We start from the raw sequence: 27,371 nt of genomic DNA on the forward strand, positions 1-27,371 counted from the left end.
AGGCTGTAGCTCTCAGTGCTACAAAGTAGAAGCATTTAAAAGCGGTTTCATTGCCCTTGCACGATGGGGCTGGTGTTTTTATTGTTTTTTCATTGGCATGTCCTAAGGAATTTTGAGCTACCATGGTGCTTGTTGTACCTATTTCAGTGACATACCAATCAGTTATGTTTAAAGACCTACAGAGGAAAATGCAGTTCACAGTCTTTGATTTTTTTTTTCCTTTTCTTCCATCTTACACTTTTTGGTAAATGCATGTCTTGGCACAAGAGAAATTGAAGTGGGAGTGTGTTTCATTTTAAAAAATAACATCCTYGTTAAATAATCCTGCACTTAATTAAATTTCCTCTGTTTTAACTGGACATAATAACAAATAATTGCAACAAACAAAAATAAAGATTCTTGAGGAATACTGACTTACCTCTGATAGGAACCGTCTGGCGTATACATAATTAATTTTTTTTTAACTTATGCTTAGTAACAAGCTCTGCATTTGTTTCTTGTTTCCTCTTTGTGCTTTGGGGTTACTTATGAGTGAAGCTTAATGGATTTAAAATGTTTGACTTGAAGCCTAAAGTTCTGTTTGTAGGATTTCTTTTCTCACTTTTTTGTATATTGGAAAGCGTATGGTACAACTGGCTTCTGTCTAGTAAGTACATTAGGACAAACAAGTATCACAGTTCCGTAACTGATAACTGGAAAGGTACTGAAAAGAAAGCGATGGCAAGTTTCCACTTTGTTAATAGTACAGCTGCAGTTATTATCTGGGTAGCCAATGTTATGTTAATAGGAATAGCATTTAGTACTTCAGACTATGGCCATAAAATTCTTAGAGGACCTGGCAAAAATTACCTTGGAAAAGTCACTTCATGTTTCTATGAGTCTGTTTTCATTTCCCCTTGTTGCTGGTCTCAGCTGTTCGCTCCTAGGGCTGGGTCTGTTCTGTCTTCAGGAGCGTAGGCCAGGGACTACCTAGGGCAGCCATGTGTGACCTAGTACAACTGTTACAAGGTCATCATAAACTCGGGCAGCTCAAGGGTCCCAGCAGTGTTCATTTCGTGCAAGCCAGGGCTTTCGGAGAGGGCCTGCAGCCAGCTCGTCTGTCCAGCACTGCTTGTGCGATGTAGCTGCAAGGGCAGAGGGGTAGGGAGCTGGACCCATCCCTGCCCAGTTACATGGCAATGAGCCCAATACTCTGCTCTGATATATACCCCAAGTTATCTAAAGCCCATACTTAAGCCATGGTAATTAACGTGGTAATAGATATAAAATAAACCGTGAACATGATGGTCAGAAGAGACTTATATGCTTCTATGAGACTCATGGCTGCTTTTCCATTCCGTCAAGAGGTCAGCAGTAGAAATAGCCCCTGTAAAGWGACTGCTTCTCATCAGTGTTTGATTGGTTAATAAGGACTGGGGCCAATGTGRTTTTACTATATTACAGATATTTTGCGTGAGAAAGAGTACTGATAGGATTACTATCTTTTAATCCTGTCTCATATCACAAGACCACATGAAAATGGTCTGATTTTTATAAAGGATGAATAGAATTGATATGAGAGATGGAAGAGGAAATGTACTGCCACACATCTTTCAGGGGTCTCTCCCTGAAGGAGAGTAAAACAGGAATAAAAGGTTCCTTCTTGGAAAAAAAAAACAGTACATTTGTAATACCTCACATTTTTTGGTTATTCTCAGCAGAACTGTCTTTAACAATACTTGTGAACTTAGGCTGAGGTTTTTCAGGACCCTCTATGAGTCTTGAATTCCTTGTTTCCAGTATTAGTGGGGTTTGAATTTTTCATGTCATTGGTTCTCTGCTGACCGGTTGTAGGAGCTGTAGTTATTTCATTTCTTCTGACAGAACCATGACCAGGAAAAACCCTGTATAGTGCCGATCATCTTCTGGGAGTGGGAAGGATTCATCCCTTCTTGCATTTTGAAGGGCTCTAGTTGCCAACCAAGAACCTTGATAGGTTCTTAATGTGATGTCCCTCTCTATTGTTGTTGTCCCTGTTGTTATGGAGCCTTTTCTTTTTATTGCATTCTCTCCAGCAGTAAGGACAAATACCATAGGCTTCTCGCCAGTGTGAAGAGCCTGAAACACGTCAGGAGGGACTAGCTCAGCCAGATGGCGTTGAGAGGTCACACTGGTGGTTGAATATAATTGGGTGCATGGCCAGTTGGTTTGCACCAATATGCACCTGCTGACTGGGGCTCCTACAGAGGAAGTTTTCCAGACCAACTGGTACCAAATAATCCTGCACTCTGCCTCTGATACTGAAATGGGAGTCTCTAAGTATGTGTGTGTTGAGGAGTCATTTGGCACAGCAGTATCGTCTGTTGATATCTGCTGTTGATTTTTAATGGGGTTCCTTTTCCATTTCTGAGTAGAAAGGAGCACATTAAACAGAAAACTTACTCCTCAAGAACCTGCAGGAGAAGGCACTGTCAGGTGAGATGAGGCTGCAAAATTGGTGCTCATCCATATGCACTCTTCGGAATAAATCCTTCCTCTGTTCCTATACATTACGTTATTGCTGAAATACCTCAGCAAATGTTTATGGTCAGGAAAAGTTTGTACTAACACTGTGTCATACAAGTAATCTGTTTAAATTATAAATAGAGAACACTGATTTAGCTCCATTTTGCTCCAGATGCAAGCATCTTATTAAATATTTATACATGGACTAGACTGTTTATTCTGCACCTCATAGAGCAGTTTTATTGGGAAGATCCAGAACACCTGGGGTTTAGTGAGGTCTTAAGGAAAGTTTGCACTTTCCAAATTGAAGATTAAGAGCTTACTGAATTACTGAGTATAGAGGAGTTTTAAATGGAGAGGTATCTACTCTAGAAATAAGTTCTTAAAATTGAGTCATGCAATTAAAGAAAATACTGACAAATACCAAATCTCCATTTCCCTCTGCTTCTATAGCATTGCTATAGTTCTCATGCAGAGAAGTATTGGAGAAATTTCCTCTGTGCATATCCTTCAATGATATGCTCTTCTTGATGTATATTAAAAGTAACTACAGAGGACAGGTTTGTTGGCTATACAAGACATTGTTTTCCTCTTTTAAGAGAGGCCTCAGAGCTAGCCTTCCCTGCCCTCATTTGGGCATTGCTATAGTGTATAGTCTGGTATTCAAAATAAAGACTACCATGCGACCGGTTTCACTGGCTAGGCAAAACCTGAAAAAATACTTCAACATACTTTAAAATACAAAAGTATAAGTGAGAGGTTTCACTGATCATTGACTGCAGCAGAAGCTATAGCTATTCAAAGTGAAAGCTAGTTGGTTAAGTGTAGTCTTACATTAGAAACTCTGGGAAGCACTAGTTTTGAGATGTCGTCAGTGTACTTTCTAATCATGCTCAGTCTGTGCAGCCCAGGTAGGGTTATTGCTGTCCAGTCATTTTGCAAATCTAGCAAGAGTTTGTCTGATCAGTACTCTCCTCCAGCAAATATCTGTTCACTTCACCATGAAATGTGAACATATGGGAACCATAACCTTTTCTGTTAAGTGGCTGGGATCTTAGGAGGCTTTGAATGTAAATGTACTCTGAACAAATGTATGCACAGTTCTAAGATGTGTAGCTGGTGCCCTTTGCTTGCTCCTTAAATATGCCACTGCATATCAGGAACTCTCTGGCCTAATTCTTTCTAAGCACATCTTAAACTAGCTATTCAATTACAAACTTTGGAAAGCTTCCAAAACCCCATAGCAAGCACCACTTGCTTGTCAGAACTAGTAGGGTTTACTCTTTTTGCTAAGCGTATAGCATTTCATCTGACTTTGGCTTCATGGAGTTAGACATTTTAACTGTTGTATTTCACAAATGAGGGAGCCTCAATCTAGCAAGATAAAGAACTAGTGAATTGTAGTTATGACTAATAATGTGCTTTTTTTTTTTCTGGTGAGTTTTGCTTCCTATGTTTAAATTAATTTCCAAATATTGTGAACAAGTTTAGAAGTAAACAAACCCTACAGTTCTAGGTATATCCTCTTAAAATCTGCTTCATCCCTGAATTTGTTTAGATTATATTTAAGGGTTGTATGTGCTGTATAAAATCAGCATTCCAGTCTCAACAAAAAGTGTATTTACAAACTGTCTGTTTAGTTTAATTTCTGTGGGTTCTTGCTACACAACACACTGTTTGATATACTGTTCTGTCCATATGGACGTAACACTTGAAAAAATTGATTTGAAAGGGCTTTTTTTCTATTGGAAAGCTATTAAAGCCAAACACAGCTGCAGAAGCTATGTGTCAGTACAAAAATATCAGAGTTTCGTGATGCTTTTATGTTTAAGCCTAACCAGAAAAGTCATTGTGAAAGAGATTATTTTCCATGCTAAATTACTTCTTCCTTGCGTTGAACCTGCACACTGCTACAAATACAATCTTATTTCTTGTTATCTTCTTATTTCTTATACCATCTCTATAGGAGAATTGAATGATTCCAGTAAATTAGAAATATAGCTCTCCTGTAACAGCTGTACAAATGTGGGGAGTGAACGTTTCCTAGCTGGATGCAAAGAGACTGTCCAAATGGCTCATGTTCTGCAACAAACGTTTGTGCAAAGACTCTAGTTTTTTTGGTTCTGGTCATTGCTTTCAGTATTTATAATCCAGCAGTGCCTGGGGCCTCAGTTACACATCAGGACCGACTGTGCTATCTGTAAACACCAAAAGAAAAGCTCTGCACCAAAGAGCCTTTCTTCTAAGCACTATATTTACTGATTTTTGGAGAAAAACACACAACTGGGACAAAATCATGGAACTGGCCCAAACTGTAGGGGGCAGATCTTTATTTTCATCCATCTGCTTAAAACTGTAGAGTATGTAGCCTTAATGTTCACTGCAAGCATAAAAGCGATGTTTGAATATCTGTCGAATGGGTCCACGATATATTGAAAAGGGAACGATTGCCAGTGCACACGTGAGCAGTATGGAAGAGTCAGACATTCAAGGAACATGAGCCAGAGAAAGAGTCTGAGAGTTTGTTTGTATGATCTGATTGAGACAGGCACATGCTGGTATGTTCAAGTGGCTTCTGCCCTGGAGCTGGCTCCAGGCTTGGAGTGGAGTGGAGGCAGCACACAGCTGCCCATGCTTGACCAGGTAAATGTGCTCTCAGAGCATGCAGGCTCTCAACAGGGATCAGGAGGAATAGAAACACCACAAGATGCTGTGGAATGTCATATATTTAATAATCTGAGCATAGATCAAGCTGGAGCATTCTTTCATTTAATTTAAAAAGAAAAAAAAAGACCTGATCACTAATCTAATTTTACTATTATTAGATGGCTGAAGGTATGTAGATCACAATTTGGAGTGTTTGCAGTCATTGGCTTACAGTCTGTGGTGCAAGGTGCCTTTAAGACAGTGCTGTTTCTCCAAGTGCTGTCCTGCAAAGTGCTAAGCATGTGAGGCTCTGATCTCTTTTGCGTGCATGGAAGGCTGCGGGTCTTGAGAATACTTACAAAAAAGACTCTTAAAGCTGTCAACATATTGAAAAGGATATGCGCATCATAAAGTGCAAAGTGGAAAAGAAAAAGGTACTCAGCGGTACCTGATAGTTATTTCTTTAAGAAATACRATGTGAACTGTTAACACTGTAGTGGTGTAGCATTAGAAAAGAAACTGCTATCGAAGTAATACTGATTTGATACTAATGATAAAGCAAGGTCCAAAGAACTGAAGAAATCACAATTTCTTCAGTTTGGGACTTGATGATGATGTAACTTTTAAGACTCAAGTAAAATCTTGRTGTTTGGGATTTAAATCCTGTGCTTGGGCCTGTCTGCCCTGAGAACCGGGAAAACGAAGCCCCGGCTCTGCAGCCTGCCCTCCCCAGCGAGCGCCTGCGAAGCTGGCGTTCAGTGTTTCTGTGGCTGTTACGTGGCTTTCCCGTTTGAAGCGATACTGAAGAGCAGGGAAGTGGCCACCAGATTCATTTAAGAACCAGCTTGCAAGAGTCTCCCATGTGTGTCCCAAGGGCTCAGTTTCGCAGTGGGGACCCAGCTATTGCCCTGCCATAAGGTGTCTGCACGGACACTTCCCCTCGGTGTACTCAGAGGGCTGGCTGATGAAGTGGGCTTTATAGGCTTTCCTCTTGGGTGCTGCCCAGTCATGTTGCGGACTGAAGGTGGACAGTACAGCTGCAGCTCTCCTGTATTTCTTGCCTTTATCGCCTTTCTTTTACTTCTCAAATTCCATTTCCTTTATTCTACTTTTAAGCCTTGACCCTTTAGCCTTTCTCGCAGGCATGATTCCCCTTAGGCTTTGGTCTGCAAACACTTGTAGAGCTGGCATTTCTAGCCAGTGAGACAGATACAAGACGTTTCTGCTGATGCTGATTCAGCCAAGCAAAGATCAGCTGCATTGGCAACAGCAGTGGCAGGAGGAATGAGAGGTGGTGGGCCTGAATCTTCTCTCTCTGACATCAGTGTCGAACTTTGCTGAAGCTGTTACTGGTCTGTACTGGTGTCAGTGAGAAGATACTAGGGTCTTCAGATGATCTAAAACTCCCCAGAAGTGAATGTTCATTGAGACATCCAGACACGGMGAGCGCATTAGCTCATGTTCACTGTTTTGCTGCTGCTGCCGCCTCAAGGATAGACCATTATGAACACTTCCATGGATTATGAGCAACTTGATCTAGTGTCTTAAGGAGACTGGTGTGTGTGTGTGGTCGAGGGCACTGTTTATTGCACACTATCCAAATACAGCATGGCATGTGGCTTTAAAAGAATGTCCTATGGAAAAACATTGCTGTAGATAGCTGTGGTTTAGCTGAAATTTGACTTGATTTCATGAACAAAGGGAAATACAAAGGCATTTTGTAGCAGCAATCAATATAGTTATTTTCTCTCTGTCCCTTTAAAGTGAGCATTGCTTGTTTCTCTCAAACAGCAATCTAGTGACTGTTCCCTGGCTGATGGCTGTAGGCAAGGGCTTAGAGCAGTTTGTCTGGTAGCTCGACAGCGACTGTGCTGGCTGCAAAAGGAGCGCTGGCAGYAACTTCCAAAGAGCCCTGCTGAGTCCCTGCAGACCAGAGTCTGCTTCCAGSGCCTGTGCTCTAGTTAAGGTTTCTGTGTTCCCAGGATTTCTGTTTTTTTTGCAATTTTTATTGATCTGCTAGCAGGCTATTTGCAGATTTGTGGTAGTTTTGGTTCCTCTCAATGTCATGTCATCGTGTTGGCATGTAGTAACACTGCCCTTTGATGTAAGAGGAGGATGCTGAACGAAAGCATCACTGCGTTGTGATGTACCAGTGCACATTCAGTGTGTTTTCTTAACAGAGTTTGCCTTGTGAAACAAAGATGTAAAACTGAACGCGCTGTGAGTGTTTACCTCTGAAGCCTCAGATAATTCCTGTTATTCACTGAACTCCAAGAGAGCACAAAATACACTGAGAAATGCAATATGGTCTTTCAGAGCATCATGAATGAGTCAAGATAACTCATAAAAAGTGGAAGATGTCAGTATTTGCTATTTGAAATGCAGAATATGTGTGCAAAGAGAAGGAAGCCAAACAAAGCAGCAACACCTGCTCCCTAAGCAAAAATCAGCTTGGTTTCATGAAATGTGTTAGCTATCTCTATGGACTTTTCCTCATTTCCCTCATTATAGCATCCTGGCTACAGTAATTCTGTAACTAGTGATCTTCTAGCCAGACTGAGCCAATGCCTCGGGTTGCCAACCTACAAATTACAGTTGGATAAAGACTACTCTCCACTGTTATATCTAGACATGAAAACTGAGACCTGCTAAAGACTTCTACTTTTTAAGTGAGAAGCAATGTGACTTTTGCACATACATATGGATAAAAGATATTTGATATTTCTGAATTATATAAATTTATGCTGCTAGTTCAAACCTTTTTTTAAAAAAAATTAATTTAATATTTTTCAGCTACATAATTCTTAAGCACTCTGAAAACAACCAGAAGCAATTCCAGCTTTGATCAGCAGATAACCTAAAGCAATCGATGAGCTGGAATACCCCTCCCGTTGGCTTGTTGGTGTGCTTGCTTGACTGCGGGGTGCGTTCCTCACCCGCTGGCATTTCAGTTCTGCTCGCGCACAAGGATGGCCATTCTCTGGCTCACAGTCTGTCGAACAGGGAACCTCTTCTCCTTTTATTTTCAGAGGGAAGTAACTGCTGAGCTGCTTTGGAACTAGTGGGCTGGTTATTGTCTGCCTAAGCTCCCCAGACCTGGGTGCAGGACAGTGGCAGTCAGGTTATCCTGTCATCATATACAGATCGCTGATTATCACACAGCAGTGTTTGTGATCTTCTGCAGCACTGCTTCCTTCTGTCTCTCATCAAGGCCTAATGAGCACAGACCGTGACAGGTAAAATCTTCTTCCAGACCTCAGATGCTCCCATACAAAGAGCTATRCTTAATCCCTGGCCTAGTGTGTAATTTAGTAATCTGCACGGTCATGAATTCCAGGGATATATGGGCAGGAAGCGCGGAGCACTGTGGGTAGCAGCGCAGGCCTACAGAGTCATTTCAGTCTTTGTTGTATTGTGTAGCGAGGGATTTTGGGGACAATGAGACCTGTCTGTCAAAGATTAAGCAGACTGGAAGTGTAGTTTATACCAACAAATGAATGAAGCTTTTTGGAGTGTTAATACAGCCACGCAGTACATGTCCAAGGACTTAAACATACAATTTAAGTGATGACAAGCAAAGTTGGAATTAATCATTTATTCTATATACCTTAGCCAGTGGGAATTCAAGTAGGTGAAGAGTTCATTTCCGTCCTTATCTTGATTAATATGCAGCACTCATTAGGAAAAATGAAAAATCTTTTATATTTTTTTTCTTCTCTGACTTTGGTTTGAAGTTATTTTTACTAATTGCAGTTTCAGCTCTGACACTGCCTGGTAAAGCGGCCACTGGCTGACTGTTATCAGACACTGCAGCAAAATTGTGCCTGGACCTGCTCTGCTTAAGCCCCTAGAGATAACTGGAGTCTTGCCAAACGCTGCGTTTGGAGGTTTGCAGGCCTCTGCTACCCTCCGCTTGTTCTGCTCTGGTCAGTATATTTCCAAGCAATGTGTAGATGAGAATTCGCAGACTCCATTTCTCCCCCTTTAAAGTGAATTGTTTACGTGTTTGGAAAACTCCCCTCAGCTCTGCTGTGTAGCAGGTCTCCGGGAAGAGTTTTTGTTCTAAATTCGTTATCTTGAATAAGCAAACGCTTCCCATCTGGATTTTAAATCTTGACTAATATTATCTGTTCCAGTAGATAATTTTGTTTTTAGCAGAAGGCTGTGCAGGGAAAGCCACTCAGAGCTCTCTGAAGTGCCAGGAACATGCTGGGAAGGCTATGGGAGGCAAAATGTAGGGGAAACTGCTAGCAGAGAATCTATTGTTCTGCCACTGCCCCCTTGCCGGATGGATCTGCCAGTGCCCTACTTTCACTGCCTGCCTTCTCCCTAGAAGCATCCTTTGGGGCTGAACGACTGCAGTAGATAATGAGAACTTTTGCTCTGTTTCCCTCCTGGAAACAGAATGTTTGGTATGAGGGACATGGTCTGGTGACCACAAATGATATTTTTTAACTATTTTTTTTTTCAAAAAAAGGCTACTTTCTTACCAGATGAATAATGTTATAGGTGATACAATAGTAAGGCCTAGAGGTAGTTCCCGTGCTTCATGGATCAGATAACAGTTTCAGGCCTGGTTTCATAGTTGCAGCGTACCCAGTACTAAAACTTGGTTGTAATAGCACAGCACTGGGCCTAGGACAGGAGAAGGGACATAAGCAACGTGCCTGTAAGAACAGAGGGAAAGGAATGAGATTGTTTTTCTGTTTTACTTGTGGCAATTTATAGATACACATTTTCTGCATAACAGTGGAATTTAATAGAATAATTAGATGTTCCAGGATGATAAAAGTGGGCCAAAAAAGCAGTGTTCAGATCCTGGTCCAGAGTAGGTTATAAGTTGATTTGCAAGCTGACTCAGAGGAAATGTTCAGATCTTTAATTCCACTTTCTCAGTATCTCACAAGCTTGCTCTTTCAAAAACTTGAAGCAAATGGAGAGAATCTCCTAAAGGCAAGACTGGATACGGCATTTGAACCGGCTTTTAGAATGCCAACATTACACTTGTGGTCTAAGTCTCTATTGTTCATATTGTAATAATTCACTTTACCTTTTTGGGAAACAAAAAAGTTTTGGGAAACAAAAAAGATGGGAGAACACATCATGACAAACATAAAAAAAAAAATATTTTATTTAGTTATTGCATTGTGGAAAACGGCAGCTCTGTTTTCTTCAAAATATTAAAATAAATCAAATTTGTGCAATTTCAGTTGGCACTAAGCTGTTTCTGTATCCAACTCACCTTAATATATAACTCATTACAAAAAGCACTAAGATTAACTAGTATCATTCTATTGCTACCAGTCATAGAGCTGAGTAGAATAGCAGATTACAGACAAAGAGTAATAAGAAAAGATTGGGTAACTTTTATAAAGATTCTATATCAAGTGATTAAATATAAAGCCTGTTCTGTTAGTTTACTATTTTGCTGCCTTTAAACTTTAAACTGCTACAGCTGGAATACATGGAAATGTATTCCAATGAAAAGGCTGACAGCTTCACAGGAAGGACAGCATGCGAACTTCTGTAAGAACTGTGAAAACTGTGCAGGTAATAAGCTGAGTAAAATCATGGCTGTTAATTAACAGATGAATGTGATATTGTAGTGTCTATATTAAAGTAGTCCTCAGTTATGACTCTTTGAGAGGAGTAGTTGTTCTATAGTAATTACCATGGAAAATAAGTGATCAGTCTGTGCTGATATGTCTTACATTACAATATCATTTTTTGCTCATGTTACCTCTAACCATTTTTACTGTAATCTATTCAGATAAACTACAGTTCAGTGACATGTCCAGATATCAGTTCACTGATGTGATTATTGCTACCCTCGGCCTGGCAGAAAACATTTTGGAGGTTTTTGAATCTATGTCAAGTAAGCAGATACTTTATTGGGTTTTTCTCTGAAGGAACAACAACAACAATAAGCCCTCTTATATAATTTAAAAATGGATTTGATTTGGCTGCAGAGTCTGAATATGGGTCTGAAATTTCCCAAAGCGAAGAAGATTGCTGTTGCCAGGCTGGAAAAAATAGGGAAGGATCTTTCCTACCCTCTYCTGTGTTTAGTGGGGAACCCAGCAGGTGAGCATGAAACAATTATCCCAAAGTCTGGCATCCTCAACTGCTTCCTAGCTCCTATTGATCGGTGGCTGGTTTCTCTGCAGAAGTACCTTGAGTCATTTGGTCTTTGCTAGAAGTCTTTAACTATCATTTTTCAATTGTAAATCTGCATGTTATTTTCTCTTCAAAGTGACTACTCCTGTAAAAACACTCTTAAACATTGTCCTCAGATATATCTTGTGGAAATGAGTTCCCTATGATAATTGACAGATTTTAAACAGATGGGAAATTTGGTTTGTCTGCTGATAGAAACCAAAGCAGGGAATCGCTTATCTGTAACTGCAATTGCAATGAAAAGCACCAGTGACTGAATTTTCACAAGAAGGTTCATGAACTATTTTCTTGTCTCTAGTATGAGGTCCTTTAGGAAGGCCAAGAACGTGATGGAGTTCCATGCATGGGAACCCCAAAGTTTTTTCTGTTTTTCCATTTCTCATCCTTGCCCTTTTCTTTACTCATTGCAAGTCATGTGTGGGGAATTTCCAATACGAGACACCCTCCATTCCCACAGCATGAGGGAAATAGAAAGCTCTCTGTATTGTTCAGAGAGCAGAAGGGGCTTATGTAATTCCTTTTCCATCTCTTCATCCCACTGTATAGTCTCACACTTCTAGGTCTATTCCTTATCTCTGAGTTGTCTTCTTATCTCTGCGTTATTAGGGCAGTAGTACGTCTTGGCTGTGCTTGATATTCAGATCCCAGGCAGAATGAGAAAAGCAGTCAAAGGTTATAATGTATTAGAAATGATAATCCAGTGCAGAGGTGCTTTACAGCTAGTTATTACTAATTCTCTGTTCTCTTCCTTCCTGGCTCACCCTTCCTTTTTTAAATTTGGCGGCTCTCTATGGGTACTGATGGGCAGAGGCAGTGCTTTGTGAGAATTAACCACCGAGATGTCTCGTTCCTCCTGGTCATTTGCTTTCTTGTGCAGCTTTCTCAGTGCACAGACTAAATGTGTGCAAGTCAGCGATATTGCCACTTGGTGCAACTGTGATGACTTAAAACCATTCTCTCTGCCAAGGAATGCTCGTTGGAAAACACTGGTATGAGCACTCCTTTCCTCCTAGATCTGCTCTATGCCCGTATCCCTGCTGTATATATGAAGAAACACTAACTTTAACAGCCTTTGCTTATCGTGAGGATTAGAAATTTTGAAATTGGGCATGTTTTAAGACAAAGAACTAGAGAGGAGCCCAAAGCAAGCCAACATCTCGACACAGCTGACCCTCGGGAGGTTTGGAGTCTGTCCCACTTCAGCATATGGCTGAACCCTGTCTGCCTTTCTAGATACAATGTCTCTTTAATAGTCTTAACAGCTCTGACACTGGCAGGATTTCACTTGTTCTGTACACTACTTAATACAGCTAATTTTCTACTGACAACATTTTTTGCAACAATGAATCTTCTGTCACTTGAGTCCATGAAGAAGGCAGCTTGGAAATGCCAGCCAGAGGGAGTGTTAGCAAAAAGTTCATTGTAGCTGTTCGGTTAAGCAGTTCTTTAGAAATACATTGGGTTTTTTGGTTTGTTCTGTAAGGTGTGAGGGATAAGTGAAAGGGAGAATGACACGACACTCCATGTTCTTCTTTCCCTATGACCCCGCAGAGGATCCCTGAAGAAGCTGTGTAGTGTAGCATGTATATGAGAGCGAGTCAGAAGCTGCGGTTTCATGAGCAACAGTCATCATCTGATCAGCCATTCAGAGAAATGTAATTGTACTTTATTGTTCTATAGCAGTCCATGAAGCCACTGGGACATATGTAATATCTATAATTACTTTGATTTTTTTCTCAGTAATGCATTAGGCAAAACTCCTTTAAGTAGTTTGTGAAAAATAGTGTGCTTGATCTTTAACAAATTTTTGGAGCCACAATATATATATGTAGCAAGGCCTTGCAAATTGTTTAATAAGCCCCAGATATTAAACCCCACTGTGCGTGTCAAGATCATCCATGTTAAGTTTGTCATATAACAAGGAACAGATACAAACAATTAAAATATGAGATAAAACAAAGTGGTTCTATTTAATTGACTGAAAAAATAAATTGAGTAAGAGAGAACTTTAAACACAAGATTTAAAAGCAGGCTGCAAAGTATTTGTGAGGGCAATAAGAGCACTACCAGAAGCAAGGGTAGTAAAGACTTGAACAAGGATGCAAAGCAAAGCTGGAAATAATTGTGAGCTCTCCTGCTCTTTGCAGGTCATGGTTGTGTATAGCCTGTCAATATCAGTTACTCATGAGTGAAGCAGTTATAATTATACTTTTAACTCGCACAGTCTTCAATAGACCTGAAACTGTTCCCTTGCTAGAGCTATAGTGATGTAGACACATGCTGTCCTATAACACCATAAAAGGCTTTACTGGCCTGGGAGAGCCAGCAAATAGTTGGCATTAGAACCAGTGATGTCGGCAGAGCAATCTGGTTAGAGAAGAGCCCGGCAGCCAAAACTGGCAGAGTCGGAGATGTGGCCCCCTTTCTTCATTCTGACACATCTCCTGGTTTGAGGACAGCGCACTAAAGAGATGTCATTTGGTCATTGCCTTGGTCGAGATGTCTGCACTAGAGCCTGTACTTGTGTGTGCTCTGGAGGAAAATGCTTTGCATCTGCTATCTTCTCTTCTTTCCTTTTCCACCAGGAAAAAGGGAAGAAATCCTAGAGAAACACTGTTCTGTTTGAATTTTATTCTGAAGTATCTAATGCTTTTGTATTAAACTTCAGCTTATGACTTGTGTTGTTGTCAGGAGGTATACACAATACTCGAAGGTGCCCTTTTCTCAGTTAAGGGCAGGAAAATGTTATGACAGCTGCTGTCCTAAGTGAACAGATCAGGGAACTGTAAAGGCTTTCTAAAACATTTTTTAGAGATTAAGCACTAAAGACTTGAGGGAGAGAAGATGAACTGAGATTGCAAAAGACCATAAAATCTCATAAACCATTCAAACTTTTGGCTGTACTATGCTCTTTTGTTAAATAAAAAGTGCTTAGTTCAGTGAGTGAATTGAAATCAGTTAGTGCAGGTTTTTGCTAAGTTTTCATAATCATATAATCCATCCTTTCAATATAAGCCCTGTTTTTTGGCATGGCAATGAATGTAATGTAATGCTAGAGCTCCGTGAGGTGTGGAGAGGAGTGCTTGCCCATGGTTCCTCACCTTCTGCTTCATCCCTCATTTCCTCCATTGCTGTAATCAAGCTCATGCATGCATGATTTCAGAGGCAGAAGTAGTGGCAGTTGTCAGTGCTCCTAGGCCGTCCCATTACCTCTACATAAATTATTCTTTGCCCTTCAAAAAAAAAAAAAAAAGGAAAAAAAGAAAACACCGTTTGCAGTGGCAAGTAGTGAAAAATTCATCCCGGATGAAAATGCATCCCGTGGGCAGCCTGTGTGGGGAATAATGAAGGCCAATTAACCTGAACAAACAGTGGGTAAGTGAGAGGACTCAAAGGTGATCACCTCTGATGTGGGCATGCTTTGAGATCAGCATCTAGTTTCACACGGTTCCTTCTGAAATAGAGGCAGAATTCTGGGTGATGATCTTTGAAAGGGCAAGTCAATGTCATTCAAATATATAGCGTAACCCCTTAAAAATAAGCTTTATCTCACTGTTTTTATAAAGCCATTATTCATTTCCTTGAAATATGAGTTGAAGCACTGCTATGCTTAGTAAATGCTACTACTTGTTCTTGAGTTGAAAAAAAACCAGACGAATGATATCTTCAGATTTCTGTAACGTCTCTCATTCTGTATGACAGTCCAAGTGTTACACACAGACCCACTTCTCTTCTGACTGAAGCGCAGGGAGCTTATCGTCTCCCCTTCGCTGCTCTCAAAGACACGTGACAGCCCACAAGTGACTTTCACTTACTCTCAAGTTATCTGTGTTGTCCATGGCCTGGAGCTGTTCCATATGCTCTTATTTCTTATCTACCTGGGACATTTCAATATATCAGAGCAGAAAGGCAATTTGAGTTAAAAAGTCATCTCTTTCTGGCTCTCGTAGTAGTTTTTTAAAGTAGTTTGTTTATAGATTAGGAAGTATGAGATGGAATAATTTACTAGATTTAACTCTGAGTCATTACTGGCATTGTCCATGGTGGGAAAAACACCACATAGTGGTCTCTTTGTGTGTTAGAAATAGAAATAGCAAATACATGGAATTGATTGAGTTGGGTGTTAAATAAGTTTTCTACTGGAAATTGAGCTTTCTAAAAACCAAACTTTTCAGATTTTTCAAGTTTAAAAATATAATTTTGTTTAAATGTCCAGGATTTGTAAGCAGTTCTATATTTATAATTTGGTTAGCCATTAATTACAATTTTTTTAAACTAAAAGTTATGTAATTTTACTAAAGTAGAGAATTCAAGAAGCAAATGGTTAATGAGAATCAAAATTCACTTTTTTAATGTTTTAAAAATAGTATGTAAAATCAAGATGGAAGTTAYAAATTTATATATTTTTACCACATAGATTTTTTTACTTGTAGTCATATCTAGCCAGGCTTAGGAGACATAATATAAATATTGTCAATATCAAGTTTATCACATGAGCTAAAGTTGAAAATTTTTATGAGAGACAGCCTGCAGTTGCTCATTAGGATATTAAGTGATTGCTCCTAAAATGACCAAAACAGCCTTGACAGTTGGTGATGTGAGCATGGCAAATACTGCTTCATACAGATGGAAAGCATCTTAAATGAATTATGAAATTAAATAGTTTCACATGATACAGGAATCATTTGTCTCGTCTCTTAAAAATAAATTTAAAACTGAATATCCTGACATCCTTCTTAAAAAAAAAAAAAAAAAAAAAAAAAAAAAAAAAACAGAGAACAAGGAACAAAAAACGTTATGAGTTTTTGGGGAAAATGCTGAATGAAGTGAGATTATAGGGCAGGATGTTTTGTTCTGGTCCATTATTTTTGTCTGTATGTATAGTTTTGTTTATTCATCTGATGCTGTCCAGATAAAAGAAGCTGTGTAAGAGAACAGTAAATTATGTGATAGAAATAAAGAAGCCATTTTGAATAAGAGCTTCCTGAAGGTTTTAGAAGAACTAAAGAACAATTTTCTTTAAAAGAACAAAGCATTTTTCAGTAGGGAAAATAATTACTTACTCTGGAATGTGAGCTGGGCACTGGATAATGTGAGCTGACCTGTAATTTAGGAAAATAGCGAAGTGTTTTTCATCAGTAATTATTATTATTAGAGTAGAACCGTGAGGCCCCTGGTGAGACCAGGGCGCTCTCGTGCTAGGTCCTGTATATCTAGCAAGAGGCCCTGAGCACTTCAGCAATCTCGTGGCAAAGGCAGGGCAGGCAGAGGAGGAGAAGGGGAGAGGTGGAGGCACAGAGGGCTGGAAGAGTCCACCCGAAGTCTYGCTGCTCAGAAGGAAACCCAAGGCTAACGGACACTGCTGCCTCCTGGTCATGTCACCCATAGACACTTCATCTGGGGTCGGTGTGGCGGTCACGGGTCGCCTTTCCATAACGCAGCATCCCTAATCAAAGAGAAGTGGCCGTGGTTTATAGCTGAGTCATAAATGTCTTTTCTGGCCATTAGCCTCTGTGAAAGCAGAGCACGTAAAGGATCGGTTCCTTGCGCAGGCTGCCCCGAACAGCACTGGAATCAGGGTACGTAGCTCCTCCTCGAAGCGCCAGGCTAGATTCTGTGTAGCAAAGGCAGTATTTGAGAAYATAACATTCTTGGAGCCATCATGATCTAATGGTTTGCTCTTTGGTTGGCTTTAATGCAATCAACTGAATGTAAGATACTTTAGACTACAAAGCATGTACTTGTGAAGTAAATCACTGTCACTAATATTTTTTTGTGTTGATAAAAGTTTTTTGGGTTGGGGAGAAGGATGGATGAAGAGACAGAATTTTTAGAAAAGTGGAATTCATGCTTTGCTCTTTGAAATAATGGAGGTCTACAAATTTACTAACTGAAATAGGGATCAGTTTTACCCTACCTGATCAGTAGTATTTTGCTTGGTTTGTAGTTCTGTGTCCTTCATGAGTCTCAGGGCACTTTTTTGGTGACGAATCATTGAGTTAGTATTTGTAGTGAGTGAGAGTAGTAAAACTGTCCTTCAGGCAAGCACTTACAGTATTTCTTGTCCCTGAAATATGGGGCCTGTTCGGTGGCTCCACACCACTCTCAGCTGTGTCCCTCTGCACGGGGGAAAATCATATGTATTTACACTTTATTCTCCAGGCTAACGGAGGTAATGGGGGTAAAAATGAACCTTTGGAATTTGCAGTGTAGCAGCTCTGCTTCAGTAGGTAAAAATTTACCTGGGGTTTTGGAGCTGGCGAAAGGGGTAGGGACGACAGAGAAACTGTGATGTGTTTGACTGCATAGCAGTGAATTCCTTAGGGAGGCCCCGTCATCACCCACCTTACTGGTCTTTCCACATGACACTCTGGGATGCGGGTGAATTAAAAGGGGGAAGGGAGGAAGGCATATGTTACAGAAACTTCCCTATCTTGAAAGACACTGTGATTAAAGTAGCTTTTCAGGCCATTTTGTCTTACCTCCCTCTGCAATGTGGTGATTCAGAAGCAATGGGTGTTTCCTATCCCAGGCATTTTTCCCTCTTGGTGACTGCACATCGAGAATGAAAAGCTGAATGTTTGAGACATCTCTGTGTTTTTAATAGTTTGCAGTGACTAAGTACAAACCAGAGATGCATATGACGCATGTTGGACCTGTGGCGCAAACTGGCCAAAGTCCTGACATTATCAATGGTAAAGCCATGGTCTGTCATGAGATGATGCAATTTTCCTTGTTTTTACTAGCTTGATATTCACTACAGAAGGAGTGGTGTCATAATTTAGTGCTACTTGCGTAGTCAGTGCCTGATACACAAATACGTCTGAGAAAGAAGGTGGATTCAGTATCACTCACAAGGCTGTGTTTTTCAAAAATATGAAATGCTAGTTGGCATTTGTGAAAATACTTGCAAGTCACAAGAATTTCCCAGACTTTGTCCTTAGGTGGTGCTATAGAATTTCTATAATTTTCCTTTCTTTAAAAAAAGTTGTCATGTAGCCAAAAACCAAAATGATACCGTGTTACTTCCGTGACTAAATACAGAGAGCTCTGTTGATTCACTGAAGTTTCTATATCATGTAATTCTCATTCTATGTTTAAGCTTGTTCTCTCTGCTAGGAGATGTTTATTCTTTTTATCCTTGGGATAACTAAYAAGTAGGGGCAGTCCAGAGGCCATAGCACAGTAAAGACTAGACACTTACCTTTTACCACAAGGTAAACACATTGAGGTCTAGCAGTAGTTCTGCCTGGCACTGAACTGAGTGAGTTTACCTTGCGGTGAAACTCGAGTCTTTGCTGTGTTTTCACCCCAGAATTGCTCCTGCATGCCCCAGTGCCTGCTCTTTGTGCTTTTATCTWGGGGCAGTTCATGGGAGTGCTACCCAGCGACGAAAAATGCAGCCCAGCAACGAAAAATGCTTTTTTTTYTTTCTTTCTTTTTTTTAAGCAGTTAAGGCAAGTTCTTTGTTTCAGCATAGAAAACATGATTTCCATCCACACAGACTTTAAAAGAAACAGTAGGAATTCTTGAGTTCCTGATTATCATGGTATAATCACATTATCAGAGAGATTAGAAGCACTTTATTGTGTCTTTACAGTTTTAGAGACTCTTAAGACACTGGAGAAAATCTTCAAGTGCTGTTAAAACCTTTTTTGCAGGGCACTAAAGTAAAAGAGAGCTTTTTCTCTGATTTCAGGATCTGTAGGTAAAACACATTTACTTCTTCCACAACACTAGTAGTAACTGTAGTTACCAGTCCCTACCATCCCATCTACTGTTCCATATTTGTCAAAGCAACTTACAACAGCAGAAAAGAGAAGCCTCCTAAAATTTTAATTTTGTATCAGTTCCAGTCATTGTGAAATGTTGTCACTAAATGGGCAGTCAAAATAATTGAACACAAAAGTGTAACAATTCAAACAGATGAGGAATTCAGCCTCTTGAGAGCTATTCCTTTTTAGGATGGTGCCTGGCCACAGCGGTAATGTGCCCATATTTAGCATACACCTCTCCACTACTATGTTGCCTTAAGGCAAACAGCCCACAAACCATGTCTTGTAAGTGAGATGTTGCTTGAAAACTCTCTGAAATAGTTTTTGACCATGGGAAATTAAAAAAGTTAAAGCTGAGACTGAAAGTGAGAGCAAAACATTTGATTTTCACAACATCCTCCTTGTTCCATACAGTTGCCAAGGACCACTGAAGATTTGGGGGTTAATGTTTTGATCAGATGGCTCCCAGTATAACGGATTCCATTGATAATTGCCYGAGAGTGAAAAAGCTAAAACTAATTGACAGAAAAGCCTTTCCAGATAGGAGCCTGTGCCTCCGGAAGTGCACGCTATGCATAGTGTCTAGATAGAAAAGGGACAGGATATAAAGCAGATGCACTTGACCTCTGTTAAATGGCCAGGATAAAACAATCACAACAGGAGCGACATAGGGGAACTATTGCAGTTAAAGAGAAAACTGATGCTGTAGTGAAGAAACATGGAATATATGCTGAAATGGTTTAGTCTGAACAGGTACAAAAATGGTACTGGAAAAAATACATTTAATTATGGTTTGTTTCAGTTCTCTGATTAGGAATAAGTAAAAATGCATTTTTAAATAAACTGCAAAGTTTTTTTACCTGCCAAGGCATGGAGTCAGGGCTTTGTATGTCTCCAGCTGAGATTTCTAAAACCCTTGCAGCAGGGAGCTGCATTCCTTCTGCTGTTTTAAGGAATTAGAGAAATAGAAGAGAAATACGCTACCATGGACATAAGCCCTAGAAAAGAAAGGAGTATTTTTTGTTCCTCTTCCATTCTGCATCTTTTAATGTAAGGCTTAATTATTTGCGTACATAACTTCCTCTAATCTACTGAATGTCTTGCCAGCAGTAAGCATTGCCCTAAACTGCCATTTGCTACTGGCAATACTTYGGGAAGTAGACTCTGTTGATCTCTTTTGGATTCCCTCAAAGCGAACTGAATAAAAAGTAAAAAAGCATTAACACAAAACTCTGTTTTAAGTATTCAGCTGCCAAGAGGCAGCTTCTAAGGCTGATAAAAAAAAATCAGAGTGTCTACAGCAAGATTTCTTTAGCATTGGCTGGTTACAGAAACAAGTACCAGGCTACTCAGCACATCTCTAGTGACAGAACAATAAATGCTTATCAGTCATAGATGAATCTCTGCARTTGTAGAAAAGATTGCCATCTTCGGGTGATGCTTAGTCATTGCACCCTTTCTTCTGCTCAAGAAATCAAAATCCACATCCTGACTGTGAGGTAACCAGGAGAGGACAGTGGAATCCATCTCAGTCTTGAGCCAACCATGCTACTGGTCTCCAGTAATGAAAATGTGCTTTCTGATTGCTTGTGACCCATCTGCATCTTGTTATATCTTTTGGATGTGTTTGATCTAAAGCACAAACAAAATCTTTTCATACTTTACATCTGGGTAATAGAGGTTGCAACCTCAAAAAGAAGCAGTCAGCTTGATCTCAAAATACTGTTATCTTCCCCTGTTCCTGCAATCCTATGGGTAGCAAGAAATCTTCCAGAAAAAGGGAAAGATTTCTTACTTACTTTCTTACCTGAAATCGAAATAACTCTACAATCTCTATTTACCTGTGAGTGTACAGGGGACTATTTAGGATATCTTTCCTACCCTGAGAACAGTATTCTGAAAGCTGTCAAATTATATGAGAGAGAGAGCTGGATGGAGTAATTGAAAATGAGTTTGTGAACATGACACATTGTCTTATTTCTTCTTGTATATTAGGGTCGACCAGGACCAATTGGGATTCAAGGACCAATTGGTGCTCCTGGATTTACTGGACCAGAAGGTTTGCCAGGAGCAAAGGGTGAGAAAGGAGCGATGGGCTCTCCTGGACCAACTGGACAGAAAGGCGATAAGGTAGGTTCAACAGAGGCTTTATATTGTTTCATTGATCTGAGCTGCAATGGAAGATTCAAGACAAGGATTGACTATTGGTACGGGTGGTAGTTTTTCCACATTTCTAGCAGGTAACACTGAAATCCATAAACCCATATTTAGGAAGAGACAGAAGCCCAGGTTAGGAGCTGGCCTCTGATTGCAGAGGATTAGAAACAGATTTGCCATTGTGGAGACATTTTCTTCTTGCTGCAAGCATTGCTGATTTTGCACATGTAATTGAAATAATAAAACACCAGGGCAATGTTGGAATCAATTTCCTTGCACTGAAAGAATCCCATATCTACTCCAGAATTGCTGTTTCTGTACACTGAAATGGATGCATGTGCAATACCAACATGCAGTAATATTCTCCGTCTTATCTCTCAGAGAAGCAATATACTTCACCTTTCCAAAGCAATTGCTATAGTTTAAGCTGGGTATTCTGCTCRCATGGCCCATTCTGCTTTTATTTACAGCAGAACAATAGAACCAACAAAGAAGTATTTATTTGCATCCAGGCCAACAGTAGTCTGAAGCCAGCCTCTGTGTTTCCAGGTGGTGGTATCTAGGTACAGAAAGAAAACCAATAGGAACAGTTGAAACTCTTGGATGATCAAATGTGATGCAGGGAGTTAAGCTTATACTAGATTGTTTATTTTCCTGGCATCTTGTTTTCCCCAGATGCGCAGTAGGAGATTGTATTTTTCCTTTAAATTGCCTGATGAAAATATTCTGAAGCACTCATTTGGCATTCAGTCCAGCTCAGATGCTCAGTTTGTATCTTCACTGACCCCTGAGATTAGAGAGAATCTGCATAAGATAATTTGTTCTTGTTCATGTTCATAGTTAAAGTCCAAGACAGCAAATGTTGGTGTAAAAAGTATCTCACAGATGACTGAAATATACAGTTCGATAAAATGAAATATAATGTATACTCTTCTTTTTCTTCAGGGCCCAATGGGAGTTCCTGGGTTTCAAGGCATCAATGGGATCCCAGTGAGTTTGCCTGTGTAAATATATGAATATTAGTCACCAGAATGTTAGTCACAACCAAAAGCACGTAAGCACAGTGAGACTGTGCCAGCACATGTAAAAAGTGTCTTGCCAAGTGCTTGCTGTGCTCTGGAGGGAAATGGCAATTTTCATTAGTCTACCTGGTGGCCCCATGTTGTATTGTAGCAGGTAGGGACTCTATTATGGGATGACAGGAGGCTGAGAAGCATCAAGAAGTAAGCCTTGAGTTATGTGGGGATCTACTGCTTCTTTGATAAAATTTTGTTCTGGGATTCTGTCTAGAAAACATCRTATCGTAAAATCACAGACTTAGGGAATTGGGAGGTCGAGCTACTAAACAGACAGGGTCTGCTGTGTTGCAGGCCACTCTTAATGTATGTTCACATAACTTATTCTTAGAACCTTGTAACAACAGAAGTTTTCCTAATGTCTAGCATGAATTTTTCTTTCCTTAATTTAAGCTTGTTACTGCTATCTTACACATTATGGACACTGAGATCAAATTATTCCCTTTTTCTCTGTAGCAGCCTTCTATGTGATAACTCTTATTAGGTCTTCCTCAGTTGTTTTTTCCTATGGTGTGAAAGAAAACAGTGAATAAAGCTGATGCCCTCCAGAGACTCCCTGCTTCCCCACTAGRTACCAATTAGTTCTGTTTAAGTCTCAGCCTTTCAGAAACCTAAGGTAGGAAAGAGRTAATTGCAGCATTTTCCTGATGCTAATGCTAGCTAGCTACTTTCCCTGATCGTGAGGATTTTTTTGTTTTGTTTTGTTTGTCCGTTTCTTTCTTTAGAATTTGAAAGTTGTAGTGACAGTTGTTTTCTATACTATACCAAAAAATATGTGCCCACAATATTTTGGCTGGCTCCATTTGCTTTGCTTTTCCCCAGTGATTCTTGCAAAGATGTCTTCCAGTCATTTCACTTTGGGGGAAGTTTAGTTGGAGCTGCTGTAGAAGTTGCCCCGAACTTCCTTGCTCCCTTTACACTTCTTAGCTCACTCCAATTCCTCCATCTTGTATTAAAATTCTTTTTCTTCTTATTGATGATGGCATTTTTCCATCTTCTGTATTTTTTTGTCATCTGTCCATGCTCATGTTCTTCCCCATCTTCCCTACCTCCTCAGCTGATCAAAAACTCCAACAATAAAGCAATGTTTTCTGACTTCTTTTCTTATCAAAAACTGAATTGTTTTGATAGATTGGCTGAAAGTGCACACTTGGCCCTGTGAAAGGGCTTGCTCAATTCCAGTTCCTTCCTGGCTCCTGCCCTTCTTTCCCCCTCCTCTCATCCTTGCCTGTTTTCTCTCCTGCTCTACTCCCTTGCTGCTATATTTTTTTCTTTTCCCACCAGCCAGCTCTCCAGCTCAGAAGAGAACAAGCTGTTCCCATAACACTTAATTTAATTGAACACATTCTGGGAACATGCTGTTCTCAGGGTGTTTTTTTCAGAGGAGGCTCTGGAGAAAGGGGATTCCCAACAATCAGGGGAGGGGAGAGATACAGCAGCAGCCACTGCCAGGTAGCTGGCAGGGAGAGGCGTTCCAAGGAGAGAGTCGGGGGGAGGTGGTAGAAAGGATACAAAGCCTCCAGCATATGCAGATCTGCTCTGTCTGCTTTAAGGTACTCTGCAGGTGGGCGAGTGGGAAGGAGGCAGATTTTGCTGCTCGTGAACAGCAAAATGCTTGCGACTGTGGCTCTCCTGTGTCCGAACTACAGGAAAGAAACTAATGCTTATTGTTTTCTTTCTAGACATTGTGATAAATACCTCCATTCCGGGGTGGAAACAGCAAACGCTGCTGCTTGGGGAAATGTTTGTGCATTTGCTAATTGCAGTTCAGGATAAGGAGTATCTTATAGACATTGTATGGATGTGTGAAATGCCGAGCAAAGGAGGTAGAGCTTGTGTATGCTGGTACATGTAAGAGATGAGTAAAAATATATTGCTATCTCCGCACAAGAATTAGCATCCCATTATGAAGAGAGATTCTTTGGAGCATAAAGGTTAGCGTGGGCAGGTATATTTTACTCATGGCCAAAAGGCTGCAAGGCCACGATTCAGAGGGGAATCTCACTATTGACCTTATGGGAAGTGGTGTACTGCAGAGTTCCCCTGGGGAATGCTGGTGGCAAGTAAATCATGTTGTTGCAGCTGGCCTGACAAATCCCTTTGACCTAGTAAATACAGCAGCAGCATGTGTTTATTGCTAGCCCATCTGCATCACATTGTAGAAGAGACCCTCAAATACTTAGCTGTATTCAGGAAGTTTATTTTTTCCCAAAGGACAACATTCAAGCACACCTCTGGCAAAGGCTGGAAGTGGGGACAGGAGACATACAGGTTTCATGAACTGTTCAAGGCATTCGAGAAGGAAATACTTCTATGAGATGTGAGCGCTTGTCTGCACGAAACCTAGTGCTGCAAGGAGACACTAAGTTCTCTTTTTTATGGCCCTTGCTGAGAAAATGCAGGCTCTTTGCAAAGGCTGTAAAATGGCCACTTTGCTGTACCAATGCATGAAACTACTTATGAAGTTAGTTTTGTGTTCACCCTTGGTTGCATTTGTTTCTTTGTTTTTAAGTATTTGTTGAGCTCTCCTGTTGGGATCACCTTTGTGCTAAGCCCTTTTGATTTAGAAAAGAGGCCCTTCAGGGTCACAGTGTTGGTATATGAGCAAGAGTCAGTTAAAGCAAGTGTCTAACCGAGCAGTTCAAGTTTCCTTATCTGTCTCCCAGGGAACGTCTCATTTTGTAAGGACAGAGAGCACAAGCAATCTCTCAAGCGTGCTCTCTCAAGCCAGTGTTTTAGCTCAGCTCTATAAACTAATCATTCTGCCCTGTCGTAAGTAAAGACTGCAGAAGTCCTCTGCCTTAGTTGAGCTGCTTGGGCTGAACTGGCACATCTGCCAAAACAAGAATTAGAGGAGGTGAGAGCAGTGCAACTATTAACTGCCATTTTTCAAATCAAAACTACTCTTTCAATAAATGCTTTAAATCTCTGGAGAAAAGCTTCTTTAAAGCCAGACCTTACGACTCTCAAGGAAGTTAGCTATGGGTGCTCAGTATCTGCTTAGATAAGGCCCTTAAAACAAAACATCATAAATTCTGATTGCAGATTAGCCAGCAAGTAGGAAATCCTGTGTTTTCTTTCCTAAAGTGAAAGAGATAGCCTATGTAACTTGTGTGTGTTTGTGTGTGCGTTTGTGTCTGCATTATGCTTTGACTCAGAATCACAGGCATAGAGGTCATGGGTTTAAGAGACAGGGCCACAGACGTATTTAAGACAGATAAGAAATAGCTGTGGTCAGCATAAGTTATACCCCCTCCTTGTGAGCTCGGTGTCCCTCTCACACGGTGAGAGGACAGCAGAATCCTCTGGGATGCTTAGAGGCTGTTTTGGGCAAGGAGTTAAAAGATCTCACCCATAGCCTTTCCTGAGACATGAGACCCACCACCAGCTGCCTGCTGTGAGCTGGCTCTTGGCCAGCACTGGAGACTCAGCAGCTTGGCTCCATGTTGTCTAGCATGGAGGGGCAGATGTTGGACGTTCAGCTGACCACCTTACTTTGTAACCAAATACATTGTTCTACTTGGCTTCTGGTTTTGTTGGTGCCCTGATGAAAGATGAAAGACTCGACTGACATTGACCACTCTGGCCTCCATCTGCTGTCACTGTTGGTCTGTCTCATCAGATACTTGCTGCTGTCTGCTGTGACGTACCACATGATGGGGGAGAGTGGGTTGCTACTGATTTGTTCCAGTTTGGGGAGCCAAATGAAATAATTTCTGGGAGACAAAGATAAGTGGCAATAAATTGCTGCTTCAAGCTTCACATATCACTTACCTCGAACTGGCAAGTTCCTGCTCGCACARCACATGTGAGTATTTTCACAATGGACTTTAATTACCCTGGCAACTGCTGCTATGTAAGCAGTCGTGCCCAGCACTAATGCTTTGGGATGATGTCACTCAATGTCCTGAGGCCTTGTTTAATCTCAAATTTATACGTGTCTGGATGAACTACTTTAACACTGTGGTACAGACCTACTTTTGCTTGGTTTACTTTGCATCTTATTGACTTAAGCTCATCTGAAAGAGATACTTTTCTCTGGTGCAGATCTGGGCTTTCTCCCCTTCTCTCCATTTTGTTGGCTGTTGCCATGTGGTTGCCAAACGAGCTGGACTAAGGAACTGGTCTGACTGATAACTAACCCCAGTGAGAAATAAAACAGTTAGTTCTCAGCTGTGTTGTTTTCCTGATTTGACTCGCCTGCTCTGCCTGTGCTTGTGCGAGCACAGGGAGGGGGCAGATGTGAGCAGCCAGGAGCATGAGGTGGCCCTTCTGGCAGCAGCTGAGACTGCTGATCAGTTTGAGTGTTTATATAACTACAGCCTAAGTTGCTCTGCATCCTTGGGCAAGTCACTCTACTGCTTAGTGCCCCCAGCTTCTCATCCGTGAAATGAAGATTATAGCATTCTCACATATTCACAAAGCATTTTAAGATCCTTGGATAAAAGGCTTTACATTACTGCAAAATTCTCACTGGATTTGGTCAGAGCATATGCTGTTGGCTCAGATGGAGAAGACCTTTAGCAGCACAAAACTGATTTGTTTTAAGTGTCAGGCATGAAGAATTGCTAATGTTCTGCTTTATCCCCATTTTATCCTTGTTTATTTTTTACTTTCATAGTATGAGTCATAACTTGTTTAATGCTATATCATAAAGATGAATCTTTGGGATCAAACAAAAGTACTTCTGGAATGATTCAAGATCAAGGTGTGAAGAAGAAAAAAACTGTTAGTTATTGATACTATGTCCATTAGTTTCATTGCTCTTCCTGCCACAAAATGCTGCCTTTGAGTGCCAAAAAGATTATTTCTGTGGAAAGGAAGAGAGAATAAAGAGAAGCTTAACAGCCAGGTAATGATCGACAGTTCTGCCTTTCTGTGTTTTGCCTGCTCATCCATGTATTACTGAAAAAGTAACTCAAATTCAAACTTTGATGTGCTTCACACCAGTATAATGCAGAATAAACTTCAGTGAAGTTAGTAGAGCTGTACCAGGGCAAAGTGGATGTGAAATCAGAATTAGGTACAGTTCTTTTCTGTACAGTTTCTTTTCTAC

At 40.5% G+C, this 27,371-nt stretch overlaps 1 protein-coding gene across 1 annotated transcript in view; it reads left to right on the forward strand.

The window, feature by feature from the left end:
- The window catches only part of COL4A6 (collagen type IV alpha 6 chain), a 136,988-nt gene that overhangs the window by 64,670 nt on the left and 44,947 nt on the right, over nt 1-27,371 (forward strand). Inside the window, exons 3-4 of the mRNA XM_085319761.1 lie at nt 21,078-21,212; nt 22,185-22,229. Coding sequence (XP_085175887.1) covers nt 21,078-21,212; nt 22,185-22,229 — 180 coding nt within the window. The remainder of the gene's footprint in view (nt 1-21,077; nt 21,213-22,184; nt 22,230-27,371) is intronic.

This window comes from Rhea americana, unplaced genomic scaffold (assembly GCF_003343005.1).
Source record: "Rhea americana isolate MKP2758 unplaced genomic scaffold, rheAme1 scaffold_6, whole genome shotgun sequence".
Taxonomy (NCBI): Eukaryota; Metazoa; Chordata; class Aves; order Rheiformes; family Rheidae; genus Rhea; species Rhea americana.